This window comes from Cyrtonyx montezumae, unplaced genomic scaffold (assembly GCF_038088225.1).
Source record: "Cyrtonyx montezumae isolate F1298 unplaced genomic scaffold, pur_monq_1.0 scaffold_7, whole genome shotgun sequence".
Lineage (NCBI taxonomy): Eukaryota > Metazoa > Chordata > Aves > Galliformes > Odontophoridae > Cyrtonyx > Cyrtonyx montezumae.
In genome coordinates this window covers 31,451,039-31,468,501 of record NW_027072078.1, presented here as the reverse complement: position 1 = coordinate 31,468,501, position 17,463 = coordinate 31,451,039, and the positions used below count along the sequence as shown (strand labels likewise).

At 36.7% G+C, this 17,463-nt stretch overlaps 1 protein-coding gene across 1 annotated transcript in view; it reads left to right on the top strand.

Moving 5' to 3' along the window:
* LRP1B (LDL receptor related protein 1B) overlaps nucleotides 1-17,463 on the top strand; it is a 575,326-nt gene that overhangs the window by 230,678 nt on the left and 327,185 nt on the right. The window contains exon 3 of the mRNA XM_065751000.1: nucleotides 6,947-7,084. Within this exon, the coding sequence (XP_065607072.1) occupies nucleotides 6,947-7,084 (138 nt within the window). The remainder of the gene's footprint in view (nucleotides 1-6,946; nucleotides 7,085-17,463) is intronic.

The window sequence follows — 17,463 nt, the reverse complement described above, 5'->3', positions numbered from 1 at the left end:
AGTGTATAATATTAGGTGTTGGCTGTCTGCTGTTTGCTTTTCTCTAATACTTACAAGAAACACACAGATAAGAAGGAAAAGATGTGGAACAGTAGAGCTATATAAACCCAATATTCGTATGCTGCATTTTGCACCCCTGCATTCATTTGTATATAATACTACTGCTGATACTGAAAGCCCATCACAGGGCTATAAAAATTGGAGTTTTATGTGCAAGAATGTGTCTTGTTAAGCTTTACAGATGGATAACCTTTTGAACTATTTAGTCTACAATAGCACACAAATTGTAAATCATCCCTTGGAAGCAAATTCTTTATTTTTTTTTCTGTTTTACTGTGCAGTCTTGAATGACTAAATTAAATCTCAGCACGTGAAATGCAGACTAAGATCAAGGCAAATACTTGACTGTATTTGGAAAACTTTGGCTTGGATAGCTGTGTTTCTTCCTACACAAAGCGCAAAGAGCCAAAGCTCTTGAAAAGGGAGGGAGGTTGGTACCAGAGGGCTGACTGTGTCTGTCCTCCTGCCTCTAGGGACTGAGGCACTCAAAGGTAGATGTGTGGGGGCTGTGAATCAATACGGAGCGCTGATTTCAGAGATGACTCAAAGCAAGCTTTTGATTTCTGAAGTTCTGCTTTCTCTCTCTGTTTTCTACAGTCTTGAGCAACCTCATCTCTTATGTTTAAAGTTATCATGGCATGTAGTAAGTCTGCTCATTCATTTGCGCATTCACAGTCCTACTCACTGCTGTTGTCTCTGTTCTCTTGGTTCAACATTATTTTAGAGAGGACGTGCTGTGCAGGATCAGAGATTGCAGCTATTATTCTGCCTCCAATAGCACAATACTTGGCCTGCTTTCTTCTACTTTCCAATTGTCTATACCTTAGTGTAACTGTTTATTATTAATTCTCTTATGAACAGATGAATGCCAAAGTTAGTTGAAGGTCACTTTCAAACCTACTGTCAGACTGTATGGATGAATGAGGCACAAGAATAAGTAAGAGAAGTAATGATGAGTAAGAGCTAATTTATGATACATAAGCCTTTATTAAATATGAGGTTCTTTGCACATATGTATACCAAAGAATAAAAGTTTTAAGTAATTTCCATAAATTTATGCGTTTAATTTAACGTCTTGGTATTTCAATCATAGATTTAGTTATGCTATAGATATGATATCTGTGTAAGAATGAGTTCTTCAGGCAATTATTGTACCATGGAATACTATGTGTGTTTAATTTGAACTCATACATCAACCTACAACTGTAGGAAATAAATCTGTACTAGTGAACCTCTTTTAAGTTTTCAGGCATTATGAAAATTATGATAAATAGTCTCATGTTCACATTAATCTCTAGCTTTTTTTTTCCACAAAAACAATATCTTTTGGCCAGAATTTGGCCCTAAACCCTAAATATGTTACAGGGATATCTTGTCCTAGTAGGTCCAGAAACATCTCATTATTTTGCAGTGTTGTAATTTCGGGTTCTATAAAAGATGAGTACTTCTTAAATCTCTGGTTACTGACAATGAAACGGACAAAAAGAAAACAAAAAGACAGAAATGTAGTGTGGGTGACTTGTAAAACCCTATCAGAAGTTTCATGTTTGGCTGCATGTGGCAGGTGGTTTCTTGTTGCCAAGGGCTAGGTTAAAGAATAAGCACTAAGTTTTCTAATCAATACTTCAAGCTCACTAATCCTATACTACACTTCAAGTACACAGTAGAAATAGAGTGGGAGCAATGTTACAGAGGTGATTTAAGGGGCAGGGGCTGAACAGGGCTCATAATCCTACAAGTGTGTTTGACAAACCATGCACTGTATTGTACTATGGTGGAGTACTTTCATCTTAGCCTGTATTTATGCAGAGAGATCCAAACAGTTGTATGGATTATTCTTTTTCAAACATTGGGCCATTTTGGCTTAATTACAGTCATTAATCAAGTCCATTCATCAATAATTCAGAGCAAATCTTAGTAGTTGCTATGCTAAAATTTCAGTAGAGGAATATGTGCTGCAGTCAGAGCAGGAAAAGTCATTTTGGACAGGTCTGGATTTGTATCATGACAAATATTATCTTTGGATCAGCTTCTATCCACTGCTGGATTGGTGCTTGAGGTGGGCACCAGGACAAAGTTCTTTTTCCAGAATTCTCACCCACACAGCACTGAACCAGAAGAACAGATTCAGTTTAGTTAGTTTCTCACTGTCAAGGCAGCTGATGTACAACACAGATGTAAATTTTGAAGACATCTTATGATTTGGAATAATTGTCCCTGTGGCTGAGATTGCTCAGGGTTAGAGCTGCTAGAAAATTGCTGGATTTCCAGTAAATTAAATGCATTGTCTTAAAAAGGATGTGCCACTTTTGTCTGCCTTGTCTGTTATTTAAAAGTGTAAGCTGCTACCTTACTGCTTACCTGAGGCGTTTTAAGTAAAAAAAAAATAAATGTTAAAACTGTCCTGAGAAAGACAAAGGTGAAAACACCAAACTCAGAATTAGCAGCTGTGCTGCATTTTTTTAAATAGTTGACACATATAAGCATCTCTAGATGAATCTGCAAGAAGTGAGGGTTTGTTTTTGACTACAGTAAATTTTTATAGACATTGAACTTGTGTTAAGCACTAGAGCATGCCTCCTTCTGTCTGACTATCTCTACAGGCTTTGCCAAGTATCTTTTATTCATACTTTGTAACTGTAGAGTTAGCACTGAATGTTGTACCTTAAATTAAATTTGGAGGATGTTTCTAGAAAGAAACATACACAATGAAATGTTCATCCATAATTTTTGCTGATGAGAAAACGTTTTTACCTTGCTTGTGATAACAAAACCCAGTGGAAATAATCAGATTGAACATTCCCAGTTGCATCGCCTAGTTAGAAATTTAATATAGCATGAGCATGAAACAACACAGGTAGAGGGTTGGTTATAAATACGCCTCAAGGCATATCCATATCAAATTGCATGATAAAATGTCTCTGCTAGTTTTTGCAGTAGCTTTTAATACCTCCTCATGGTGTGTCTTTGGTGGGAAAGCAGAAGTTGTGTGGGATCAATTCCATGCCATGCTGCTGGAGGACAGCCCAAGGACTGTTCTCAGCCCCTGTGGAAGGAAAGACACTTGTGCTGAGGGGCCGTTAGCTAGATTCACTGTATATATACTGTACAGGTTGGGCAAAACCACAGTGCAGTGTTTTTTCCATTCTTCATCACATGCTCAAAAAGGACACTGAGCCTTGGCACGGTGTGACCAAATCAGAAATGGTCACTCTGGTCAAATAGCCAAAGGCATCTGGATCTAAAACAATTAATTATACTCTTGCTTTCGTCCTGAATACTCCCAAGGCCCAGACTGGCAAAAATAGCAGTGACATGTCCCTGCATCCCTGTGGTGTTTGAGCCTGGCACCCTCACTTGGCCTGATCCTGACCTGTAGCCACTGTGGGCTGACTGTGGCTACATTTTCTGTTTCTTAAATTTGAATCTATATAACTGTGCTGCTCCCTCCATCCTCCCCACCGTCTAAGCACCAATGTGGTATGAGTGTTTGAAGCACTGGGATGCTATATTACCATAATTACAGCCACTACTTTTGACTATTTTTTCACCAGCCTGCAAGGCTAGGAATTATTGTGTCTTTTGAAGGGAAGAAAAGGCACCATCCGTCTTTTATATTCTTAGCATTCTCACACTGATGTAAAATACACTGAGATTATTTTGAAGAAGAACACTTTAAAATTTCTTTTCCCAAAATTCACTTGATAAAACTGCCAGAAGTGCCTGTCTGTTAAAGGAAAAGGGGAGAGGAGTAAACAAGATAAAAAGCTGCTCATCTTTATTTGCATTAGGTGGTTCAGAAAGTGCAGCAGCAGGGTAGCATTCCACACGAAAAGGATGTGCTGCATTGAAGGCAGAGCAACATGCAGAGCTATTTAGCTAACTGTTTTTTTTGTTGTTGTTGTTGTTCAGTGAAGATTGTGGGCAATTGGGGCAGCTCTGAGGCTTGGGACATGCTGTCTTACTTCACTGATGGCATTGCGTAGCTAAGACCTGTTACCTTTTTGAGTTATTTTGCAGACATTCGTGCTTCTTTAGACTGAAGTCATCTTCTTGTGGTCAGTTGGGCAAAAGATAGTGTTATCTCTCCATAGCACCAAGCTAGTAAAGAAAACGGGATATATATGAATTTATCTTAATCACCAGAAGTAATCAATCATTTCTAATCTTAACCTTTTTATTTTCACAAGTGATGCATTAACTCCCTCTTGAAAGCAAAACATGGCAAGCAGTATTTCAGTTTCCCTATTGCTTCTGAAAGAAATGTGATTTAGGAAGCCCCCTACTATTGATTCTAAGTCAGAGAATATATTTTAAATTGAAGTATATTTGTGTCTTGAAGGTATCTTTGTATTTTAAAAGAAAAAGCATCATGTTGAAATGAAATAGCAAAATCTTTAGCTTGTCAGATTTTTCCTATTGAGATTTATGTTAATTAAGAGATTCATTATTTTCACTCATTATTTTTAGAATAAAAGCACCTATGCTTATGGTTGGGTTTTTTTTTATTTTTATTTTTTTTTGTCTGAGACTTGGATTTGCTTTTTGATCAGGAATGCTGAAAGCTCTCTAGCAATCTGCCACAGTTTCCATAGTTCACAGGTCTAAGGAATTTTTTATTAATATTTACTTTTTAAACAAAAAGTCCTCTTTTTTTTGCCTCATGCTCTATTCACAGTGGCTCCAAAACAATGACTAAACAAGCTATAGCAGGCAAATCAGATCATTGGTTTGGTTTTGTTAAATTGTAGGTGCCTTGAATTCCTTGTGGAACTGAAAAAGGATTGAAATGGAATGTTTCAGTTTTGTATGACCTCCCTGACATTGAGCTCCTGCCTACTCTCTATTGCTTTATTTTGGTTCTTTGAAAGCCCTGCAGAGTGAAGCTGGTATTGGCAGAAGTTGACAGTGAGCTTTGTGTTCATGGGATGCTTCTTGGGATGAAGTATCCTACCTCCAGGGAAGGGTGAAAAGAAAGGAAGAAAAATGCCAATGTTCCCATGCACAGCTGGAAGAAGATAGAGCTTCATTGCCTCCACTCTGTGCTGCCTTGCCTCTCTCCTTCTCAGTGGGTTTTCTTACTCCTATCTTTGAGTGCTAACACTTAGGACAAGTTTTAGTTCTCTCTCAATTATCTATTGTTAATTTCCTCCTGATTTTTGACAGGAAGCATAGGAAAATTTGTTCTGGGTGAAGAATTTTAATACCTGTCCATTTTCTAAGCACTTAATTAACCTAGAACACAGTGGGAATAGTTGTTTTGTTTATTTTCATTCAGAAGATATTTAAACCCTTTATCTTAGGAATACAGTTATTCTGAAAAACCGTAGAGCATGGCTACAATAAAAATAATGCACCCAAGACACCAAATATTCATCCTTATATTCATTTCTTTTTTATCCCTGGAAACAATGCCCAACTTCCCTGTTAATCAGTGATATGTGTGGCAGGGATGTGATTGGTGTCTCTCCTCTGAACTCTGGTTCTTCATGTGCTTGTTCTGAATGACAGGCAGCCTACTGATGGATGAGACAGCAGTGAAAATTTTTACTTCACGTCTTTGCCTTAGAACAATTTTTTTAAGTTAGCATTTTTATTTAGTGGGCCATGCTAAGATCTATCTAAATGTGTTTAAAAATCCTAAATCCCCTCTGGAGTTCTGCTTTGCTTGGTCTTGCTGGCTCGAAGAGGCTTGTGCTGCCAGCTCTGAGCTTTTCCCAGGGAGGAAGCAGATCTCAGTTTCTCTCTGTTCCTTCTACCCTTCATCTCAGAGCTAGCAGAAGGTGAAAGCAACTTGCACTTGAGCACAGTGCATCCTCAGTTATATTTCCCCGGAGGACTGGTACAAGCTGTCAGTTTAGCACAGACCCAAGGCTCCAATGTGAGCAGTCAAGGAGGTTCAAGTTGCTTCCTGGCAATTTCCACACCTCCAGTCTCTGTGTAGCTAATCATATACCACACATAAGTTATGAGTCATCCTCTAAATGAGCTACACCCTCCAGACCTCTAAATGTTTTCTGTTGTGTGTTAGAAGTCCCGAAGTCCTTATTATGAGAAATTACATAGTTGGCTGTTGTGGTTTTTTGTTGTTATTGTTGTTGTTGTTTTTCCATCAGTCAGAACTGTTGCAAAGACATAAACAGAACAGCCTCAAAAATCTCTGTATTTAACTGTTTGAAGTTAAGGAGGTGGTGTCTCCAAGGGAGCTACCACAGCATCCCTGTTCTCTCAACTGCCATCCTATGCTGCATCGTTCCAAGCACCTTCACCTTTCTGGGATGGAGGGGCAGTTTCTCTGATCTAATGCAGCCATAAATATGGAGCATTCTCTAGGGAACCTGCTTTACCTCTAGAAAACCAGCTTTAGCAGAAGGGTTGTATAGGTGATATCTAGAGGTCCTTTCCAACCCCTACAATCCTTGTGATTCTGTGATTTATATGTATTTTCATAGAGGACTAAGATTACCTGTTTAGCAAAGCAGAGAATATTAATACTAAGCTATTCTTGTTACAAGCATAGAAATCCTACATGATGATTCAAAAGGCAATTGCACAACTAACACACTCTGTAATGTTTGCAAAGCTTTATTTTAACATCTGTGAAATTTAATATGAAAAAAAATCCAACAATATTTTATCACCCTTATTTTGGGAAGTAATCCTCTCTTATCCACTGATTTCCTTTTAATTGCACTAATCTTTACTTGATGGTTTTAATTTTCCAAACTACAGCAGTGATGATGCACTAAAAAGCCTCAGAGTGGATTAATACATGAAGCATTGCCTTTAGCTTCCAAATGGAAATAGCACACAATGTAGAACTTATTTTTTTGCATTGTTGTACATACAAAAGTCTCTGTAATACATTTTCTGTGTCTATTTTTAGGCCCTGAAGAAGCAGATTTCAAATGCCCTCTGAATTATATCACCTGTATTGGTACAAAGAAATGCATTCACTTGTCCCAGCTCTGCAATGGTGTTTATGACTGTTCTGATGGGTACGACGAAGGAGTTCATTGTCGGGGTGAGTAGATTTGCTGAGCAAAAAATGCTTTAACTTGAACAAATTTCAATCAGTAGACTTACTGCTAGATAATAATTTCTGATGATCTTTAGCTTGACTCGTGTTCAAAAACAGAAAATCAGGAACAGGCTGTGGGACTTCTGCTGGAATCTAGTGTAATAATATTCAATAAAAAGTAATAGAAGTATGCTATATTTCAGAAAGTTAAATTAGTATTTAAAGTCCATTTGGACAGATTGCCAGAACTGTCACAATAAAATCCAAGCCCACACCAAAAAATAAGCCAAAAAAAGTTAAATAAGGAACGGAAAGTGCCATCTGGAATTAATCAGTATAATAATGCTGACTTCACAAAACTGCAAATAGTAATTTTTTAAAGCCGGGTGAGGATACAGGTTGTCATGCAATATATGACAATTCTTATTCAAAGTGATGGGAATCATTTCTTTTCTTGAAGGCTCTACTTTTGTAGTGCTTGCTCAATGAGCATTGCAGAAAATGTACATTTGTGTCAGCATATTGATTTTAGCAGTGGTCCCAGTAACCAAAAAGAAATCAAACTAGCCACAGCGATTCTTGACCCCTACTGAGGCTTTTTGATGTTGCAGATGTGTTTTGTTTGTTTGTTTGTTTGTTGGTTTTTTTTGGAGAAGACTATTCATGATCTCAGTGATCCATATATTTCTATAAATTGCTCTGGATTTTGACAAAGGATGAAAAACTGCCCATGCTGAATAATACCTTATATATATTTAAGTATATATGTAAAAATTATACCTTATATATATAATAAGTATACTATAACTATTTATAGTATACTGTAACTATTTAAATTAGGCAAATAAAGGAATCAGAAACATAAATAGACTAAAATCCTATGTTAGTATTAATTAAGTGTGTTTTCTGTTTGTTTATTTGTTTGTTCCATATGTAGCATTTTATGGCCAGTACTTTGGAATGGAGTACCACATAGAGTCACTAGTCTTCATTCATGCCCTTCTAATTTGTACTCCAACCAGCCTTGTGATGTTCAGATTGATTCCCACTCCTTTCTTTATTACCATACATGAATATGAAAACTTCCCACTGGTAAAATTAATGTCTACTCTGATAAATTATGATAGCATTTAGTAAAACATATAAAATGTAAACATTTGATTACAGAACACGTGGAGTTATTTAAAGATTTTTATTAAGAAACACCTAATGTCACAGATTGTTAACAACTCAGTCTTATTTTGTAGCAATTTTTTAACATTTGTCACTAAAACGTAGTTATGATATGTTCTTGTGTATCAGAAATTTAAATTCAATATGATGTTACCTTTGAATGAAGAACTGTTGAGCCATTCTGTTGCTGTATTTTCTAAGTGCTGAATATGTTATATGTTTAGATCATCTCTGTGGACAAAACTGGTGAAGTTTTCCCAGAAACATAGCTGAGTAATTATTTTTTCCTGGTATTAGTAGCAAAAATGGCTTTCGAGTTATGCTGCTCTTTAATTAAGATTATTCATGTGGTATTTTTGATCAATGAAGGGGAAAACAGCAGTTTTAAACAATGAATTACAAAGAGCTCCCTTGGTCACAGTCCTGCATTGAAATGTTTTGCTAGGGACACTGGTCAATCTGTGTAAATAAGAAGTGGTCTGTGTCCCAGGCCAGAAACTCCTGATTCAAGGTATGGGGCATGTGATTACAGCAAAGACATTGCAGTGTGCAGGTCACTGTTCCACAAGGGTGAAGGCTTCTAATAATGCTTAAGAACTATTGGAGCATAAGCATCCTGTAACTGGAACTATTTTAATTTCTTTCTCTAAATTTAACATTCTTATGTTCATTCATTATATTACGATCTCTGAGAGATATTCAGGCCTGCACCTTTCCCAGGGAAGTAAAAATATGATGGTGTCTGCAGTGTGAAATGGTAATGTATGTGAAATTTCAAGGAAATAGTAGTAAATACAATGACATTCCTTTCTCATCATCTTTTATTTCAGGCACATATGCATTTTTTGCTGGCGAATGTAATGCATAAATTCAGGAGGGGTTGTAGTAATACGAAATAAAAAATGTTTTATTATGTATAGCTGTTTCACATTATGTGTTCCAATGTCCTTCAGAGAAGAAGGGGTCCTTAGTTCACTGAAACTGAAACTCACAGCATTTGTTAGGAGTAAAACATCTACATCTGGTAATTTAGTTTCCTAGTCTTTATTATTATTATTACTATTTTTTTTTTTACTAATTCAAGAGTTCTTTAGAGATGTTGGAAGCATAAACAAGTTCTGAAAGTATATATTTGCCCCTTGGTTGAAGTGCAGTTTGGGGCTGATCACTGTGCTTAGACCCAGCTTGGTGCAGCCTTGCCAGGTCAGGGAGATGAGTGCACTGGCTGTTTGAAGTCCTGACAAGGCTCAGGTAAAATATGCTGATGCCAAAACTAGACCCAGGCTTGAGTAGCTCTGGCAAAGGACTGGTTTGAAACTGTTCTTGTCAGCGAAGCTTTTTCCTTTAGCACAGTTCTTCATGTTTCTTCTGAGAGCCAGATCTCTATTTCTGTTGCATTTTCAACCACTTTTAAAGCTCAGCCAAGCAACACGCTGAGAATTCTTGTGCCACAGGGGAGCCGCCAAATTACTGCAAGCTGAACTATTTGAGCTCAGCATGTTTTTTTCCCATGCTTCATCCCAGCACACCATGCTCATGAGCCTGCCTGGGGCATTGCCAGTATGGAACTGGGACTGGCTGTGGTCAGCTACCCCAGGGGTCATGTGCCTTCAAATTACTCCAGCCTCTGATTCTGTGCTTTTCTGAAGGTGAAAATACCTTGTTCCTTTCTGAAGGCTTTAGTTACAGCTTAGACAAATACCCATCAAGGATGGGAAGATGGAGTACCTTGGCCTTGAGTTGGTAAAAGATTAGATATATCCTTAAGATAATTTCTAGAGAATTACAGTCACATTCCTATGAATCTTAGAAAGAGGATTTAATAGGGCTTGCAGAGGTGATCCGTGCAGTTCTATAAATCTGTACTTTTATATAATGACAAAAAATTGAAGATGATATGCCTAAATTAGTTTTTTTCTCTGATTTAGAGCTGTAGAAAACAAGGACTTCTACAGAATATAGAAATGCCCTTTTTCACTTAACTAGCTTAAGAAATGCTATTATTAATAGCGAAGGAATTATTATGCTAAAATTATGGACATTTCAGCCAGCAAATACTAAAAGATTACTGGAAAAAAAAAAATGCTAGCACAAATGGTCTGAAAAGCTTTGGCTCTGTGCCAATCATAAAATGGAACACTTTTGGAGCAATTACCAGGAACAAAACTGACAGAAATAACAGGGGCCCAGGTAAGAGCCCAATGCAATTACACACTGATGCTCTGACATTAAAGGTGAAGTATGTTTTGCATCACACTGCAGCGTCCATTACATGGTGATGGGCACTGTTGTGGGAATACTGCAGCAAGTTTATCCCTTGTAGCTGACAAGACAATATAACAGCTTTAGCAGCCTACGTGTACAGTTCTCCAACAGACACATTAACAGCGAAGTACATGGGGACCTCATTAAATAGTCTTCTGTCAAAGCTATGATGTGGGTTATGCTCTGTGCTTTTTGGTTGGAGGACAGAGAGGCAACGTTTTAGGGAGAAAAGGGAAAGAGTGGGTGCAATCTGGTGGGGCAATCTGGAGGTTTGCTCTTGTGCTAACCTTTGAAGTGCTACTGGTCAGCTCTCAGTAGTGTCTGGCCAGTACACCCCATATGCAAAAGGCCAAGGATGCCCGGGGAGCCCACAGTGACCACACATTGCTCATCCTGGCTCTTGGTCACAGCAGCTCTTCTCACTGATCAGAGCTTCATAAAACATGCAACTGTATCTTATCCCATCTGTAATACTGAGAAATCAATCACCTATTGAAATTAATAGTAATAGCAGGATTTGGGCACCCAATAAAGCCCTTGCTATTTTGAGTCACCATCAAGGAATTGCCTACATGTATCCCTGCCTGCCTTACCTGACCCTGGTGATAGGTCGAGCCTGTGCAGACAGGGCAATCTGAGCTACATTTGGAATAATGTCTTATGAAACTAATTGAGGAAAAACAACTGGTGCATTAACTAGGTGTAACTCAACATGTTTTTATAGGCTAATTGCAAATAAGAAAATGTAGGACAGATCACAGTGATCACTTGATGTACTTTTTAAATTAAAGCTAGAAGTTTAACTGAACTTCAGTGAGATCTGATAGAATCCTATTTGGATTATTTGGATCTTTCTTAATTGAGATCTGCGGTGTAGTCTCTAGTCTGTAAAACATACGAAGATAAACTGTGGTTCATTTAGCACTAAAATAAACCCTGCAAAGCAAAAATACAAAGGATTTAGCAAAATAACCATTATGTATGCAGCAACTTATAATCAGGGTATTAATTTTCAGGTTAGGCTTTTTCAATCAATTATTACAAGATGAAGATTAATGCTGCTTTTATTGAATCATGTATTCACTCACTTCTACAGCTGGAACACCAGGAAATTCTAAGTAGCATTTACTAGAGGCAAAAACATTCATTTCAGAATTTTATGGAATCTTAAGATCTTTCAAGAATGGGAAATTACAAAACTATATGTTATAATGTTGTCAAGATGCATTTAGAGCCAAATCTACCTTTTATTTTATTTTATTTTATTTTATTTTATTTTATTTTATTTTATTTTATTTTATTTTATTTTATTTTATTTTATTTTATTTTATTTTATTTTATTTTATTTTATTTTATTTTATTTTATTATTTTATTTTATTTTATTTTATTTTATTTTATTTTATTTTATTTTATTTTATTTTATTTTATTTTATTTTATTTTATTTTATTTATTTTAATTTTTTTACCCATGTTTTTCCTTTCTCATGAAGCAGTGTTTCAAAGGAACAAAGAAAATCTTAACTAGTCCAGTACTAAATGTTCCTAGTGGTTTCTCATTAGACTTTTCCTATGCACACCTGCAAAAGAAATCTCTGTAAACTCATTTGGTTTATTCTGACAAGCTTGAAATCAGTCATCATCCTCTAAGACTGTGATGCACAAAGTGTCACATCAGGTTACTGAATCCTTGAACCCCCAGGAAATCTCACACTGCTCCTGATGTAGCAGCAGAGCTGCTGAAACCATCAGGTAACATTCAAAATTATTCCCTCTGCAACCACTCTGCATTTTGCAACAAGCTTTTCACTTCTTGTTATGAGACAGAAAAGAGAAAAAAGCATAAGCACTAAAATAAGATGATCATAGGTAGTCTTGCTTTGGATCAGAGATGGTAGTAAATAACTGCATTTGTCTGGGCAAAAGCTTATCTTGCTTTGTTGGGGTTTATTTTGTCTCCTTCTCATTTTACCATCCAACCATCCAGTTCCTTGTATGCTATTCTCTTTCTCATCTTTTTACCTTAATGCAGTATGATGTGGCTCATTGAAATTATCCAAGGTCACTTAGTCTGCTCTGCTGTCAAGAGAAAGAAGTCATGGGCTTGGTGATTTAATAACTTTCTATCACAAAATCCTATTGCGACGAAGCAAATTAAAGGTGGCTGGCAGGGGGAGAGAGCAGAGGAAGGAATTTGAGTGATGTGATTTCATCCCACCTTTTATGGGCTGCTGCTAAAAAGATGTCTCAGGCCAGAGTGCACAAATGAATATCATTATTAAGATGTCAGTATCGTTTGTATTGTACATGATGCGTGGAGTTTAAAAGTTTCACCATATGAGATAATAATAATATGCAATACCAGATCATTAAAGAGCATAGGACACAGGCTGTGCAGAGTTGTGATTCTGTGCTTTGAAAGAGTACTGCATGTTTTGTCTGCTCCCAGTCAGTATTTCCATTTCAAGTTGCATTATTTATTTCCTTGAGAGAAGAATTTGGATCATGTTACTCAATGACAAAACCAAAGGTTGGTCAGTTATGGTCTCCCTCAATAAAACTGCTGAGTAGCTTTCCTGATGAGCAAAATTAGTTTTAAATTCCTATTCTTTCTTCAAGGTTATGGAAGCCATTTTTACAGCAGGAAAACCATTGAGATGTTGGAATCATGGAGTTCTTTCTCATCTTCCTTATGTGATAGGAATAAAGATTATAACTCCAGTATTTTAGTTTTGCTATGACTCCATTGCCAAGTAAAATGCATAAAGTTTAACAGATGTTAATGTCTTATGTTTTAAACTAGATCATGGTAGTTAAGTGAACCAGTTAGCTGGCATGGTGGAGATCTGGCTTACACAATCTCAATGAAAACAGCTCCAGTCAGTGCAGCAGGGGCATGCGATGGAGTGATCTGAGAAAACTTTGTTCTACGTCCATGGGATTTAGGTTAAATGCTCTTTGTTGTTGCCTGCTTTACTGTTTAGAGGATGCCCTCTGTTGAAAAAAGAAAACTGACTTTCAAACTCTTGAGTGAGCTTCCAAATTTCAGTACAGTTTCAGTTTTAATTATCTTTTTCTTTAATAGTGTGTATTATATACCTGGTAAGCTTTTCTGTAACATTCTTTATGTAGTTATCTCACCCAATATGTCTGTGTGTGTGTGTAAAATTAGATATAAACATTAATTATAAATGAATAAACATAAATTAAAAATTAATTATAAAGTTCTTTTATGGAGATAAATACTCTAGGTATAATCTCTATACTAGGAATTCTGGGGCAAAAAGCCCTGAAATTTACTCACTTCACGAGCAAGAATTAGTGCTGCTATTTGGCTTCCACTATTTCACATCACAGATTATATCTTCAGTTCATCTTCAAAACGTAGACGTGGAGACAGTTTCCCAGTGAGGAGAAACTACAGTCTGACACTAAGTGCTCATAGAACTGTAGTAACCTTGAGGCACTGGGAGATTGATGGCAATAGGTTTCTCATCTTCTGATTGGGTAGAAAGGAAACTATAGATTAGACTCACTGAAGTCTTATTTATACTTTTCCTAGTTTCTGCTTGAGTTGTGTTTGTTTTGTTTTTTTCTTTATTTTTTTTTCTTTTTCAGTATGTATCTTTTTGAGAATATGGGAACTTATAAATTTATATCTACAGAGTAAGAAGCCAATTAATATTTCTTACAGAATTCATAAGATTGTATCTGATGAGGAAAACTGGATCGGAAGCACCCATCTACCAGTGAAATAATCACTATTAAATTTCCATGGATTCTTATCTTAGTGACATTATTTGCGTATTCAGTGCTCATTCAAACCAAATTGTAAAGTTAGTTTGAAGTCAGAAAGAAAATTAATATACGTTTGATTAAAAATATGGCTTCTGTCTCCCTAAGTTTCTCCTTAAGGCTGACCTAAATGTACAGAATAGAATCAAATGGAAAATGGAAAGGAAGAAAGAAAAGAGCAAATTCCAGGGCTAGCGTCGTGTAATTTGTCAGAAATGTAGTTGTCAGTTTTCTGCCCCAGGAGCCCTCAGCCAAGCTAAATTATGAGACTCTGTTTCAAGTTCTTGCACTCCCTGCCTGAAGGGATTTGACTTCCCAGTTTCTTATCTTCCCAAGGTGAATAAACAAATGAGCAAACTGCGAGATGTTCTGCATGGGGGATATGGCTCCTCCTCATGGCACTCCTCTCTGACACAAACAGTTAAACATTTACTATAACAAATACTTGGAACTCCAGCTGTGTTCATTGTATTTCTTTCCCATGGCGAAGAGTCTGTCTTTTTTCAGTTAATTCTGTCTCAACCATTATTTGTATATTATTAACCAAAATGGTTTAATTCTGAGTGTTGGGGAAAACGTACTCCCACTTGGTAAACACGTATGTCCCTGTGCAGCATCCACTTTTCTGGCCATGACTATACAGTGTATATCTGAGAGCTTGGAAGAATCATTTTGAGGCCACACACTGAATCAGACAGCAATGTTCAGCCTGCTCAGTGCTGAAGCACTTTGGAGCTCTCTGGGGAAGACTGGTCTCCTTCCCTGCTGACATTGTGCCTGTCGCACTGCGTATTCCCCTGTCTGTGGAGAATGTCTGAATGAAAAGGACATCTTAGGGCAGTGGATTTAGGGCACTCCTGGAAAAAGGAGTTCAAGTGCTTCTAAATGGTGCAAGCATATGAGCATGTTTCTCTAGGGTCTTCTGTCTTCCTTCCCTTGAGAATAAAAGAGAAACAAATTGAAACAAGTAAAGGTTTCATTCAAACTGTTCTTACTCTTCCTTTCCTGCTTTTCAGTAGCTAGAAAGCATTGTCTAATTTTTACAGAGCCTTCCTGATATGCAATCTGCAGTCTGCTATATCAAGGAAAACAGGATTGCTAGGCTTGAATCTTTTCAGGTCAGTTATTTACAAAATCAGAAAACTTGATGAAGGTAGGCTTTCGTTGCCTGGTTTTTAATCATTCCTTTAAAGTGTTCAGAAGGTAATACATCAGGAAGATTTCTTTAGGCTATTCTGCCTTTTTACACAATACAATTTATAGGTGGGAAAAAAAAAAAAACAACACAAAAAAAAGCCCTCATTCATTTTTCTTCTAGACAAGGATTTCAATTTCTTACCACATCCCACTTCTTGCGTTTTGCAATTTTATGTCCAGGAAACTGTATAATCAGAAAGTCTAAGTCATTTTCAAGTCTCATAATACAGTTTAGAAATTAAAAGTTACCATTATTCCTTAGACTATGATAAACAAGTCAAGATGACACCAGCAATCTTAAGTGAGATTGATAATATTCAGTGGTGTGAAAAATTTTGCCGTAACGCTTTGAGAAATAATTCTTGGTCTTCCATTTAGAAGCAAGAATGTACATATAGCATGCAAGAACTGGTTTCCTGAATTCATTATCTGGAAGGTTTGGGTCATCTTTTGTTCACAAAAAAATCTGAGTCAAGAAAGCATAACTTAATAGTGGCTGCATCTTTAACTCAAATCATTAAAGTCTATATTTCGAGTTACATGTGAAGAATGCAGAACATATTGTGTGATGCAGTAGGAGAAGTTAAGTAATACGTAGGGAGATATGAAAAAGAGAAGTAATATCATGCAGAAATACAGGCAGTAGATGGCAAGTAAGAAGAATCGTTGAAACAAGTAAGGAAGAATGAAAAGTAGGAAAATATGGAGATCTATAAATACACCGTTTGGAGCACTGCTATTACGTGAGAGTTAGTAAAGTAAAGCTGTGGTTGAAACTTGTGATTTCTCATCATGTTCGTAAAGATTTTGAGCTGAGGAAACTGTATATTCCTGTACTACACACTTTTTTACTTAATGCAAGCTTCCATCCCTTGAAATTTGGGGAGAGACAAAATTCACCTGAAACTGAAGCTCTTGAAATTCATAGATGATATTAAATGGTACTTGTACAAGCTTCAGCAGTACTCACTTAACAAAATTAATAGAAATCGTCTGCGTGTGAATCACATATAATTGATAATGTTGGTATATTGCAAAAGAGACAGATACCTTTTTTAACTAAACACATTATGAAAAAAAAATAAGTTTTTGTATTGCTCTTTTCTATTGTTCTTTGTGTGAGTAGCATGCTCTCAAGGTTCTGAAGTTCTTTAACTTCTTCAATTATGTGTTAAATAAATTAAAGAGTGTGCAACAGAGAAAAAACTTTAGAGAGGATCTGATCAGAAGCCTACTTCAGTTAGTGGCATTATCTTCTTGAGTATAGGCCTCTGGATGGGGCCTATCCAAACAAAAAAAAAGAGATTGCACTTAATTTTTAGGAATGCTTGTATTGAATAGGTGTTTAAGCATGTATACACGCAGAAGGACCATTATTTTTTCAGGAAACTAGGAAAATGCTAGATCCAGAGAAGGGTGAACTGTATGGGAAGTGCAGGATGTGACCTTTTCCCATTCTGCGTAGAACACTAAAGTTTTCTGGCTTGTATCTGAACTGTTGAATGAGGATGTTACAATTGTGTTGGCTGCTATCTGAACTTCTTAATTCCAGGATATCGTGCTGTAGAAAGGTATTCTATGGTGTGAAACTTCCTGAGAGTACATTTAACATCTTTCTAAATTAATTTCTTTTCTATCCAGTCATTCTTAAGCTCCATTAACATGGAGCAAATTATTAAAAATACGACTTGGTAGATAAGTTATCTTATACATGGAATGGGTCAGTGTAACAATGGACCGTTGTCAGCTTTCAATTTTTCCCAAAGTGAAGGCCAGTAAGATTGTAAAAGAGGAGGAGCTTGCAGCAAAGCAGACTCTGATTACAAAAATAGGTTTATCAGATGCACAGTGACATTTTTCTGACCCTTTGGGATATAGCTTGTTTTCCAAGCTCATGTGATCTTCCATGAGAGCTGATGTCACGTTCCCAGAGCCTGATTAGCCAGAGAGAAAA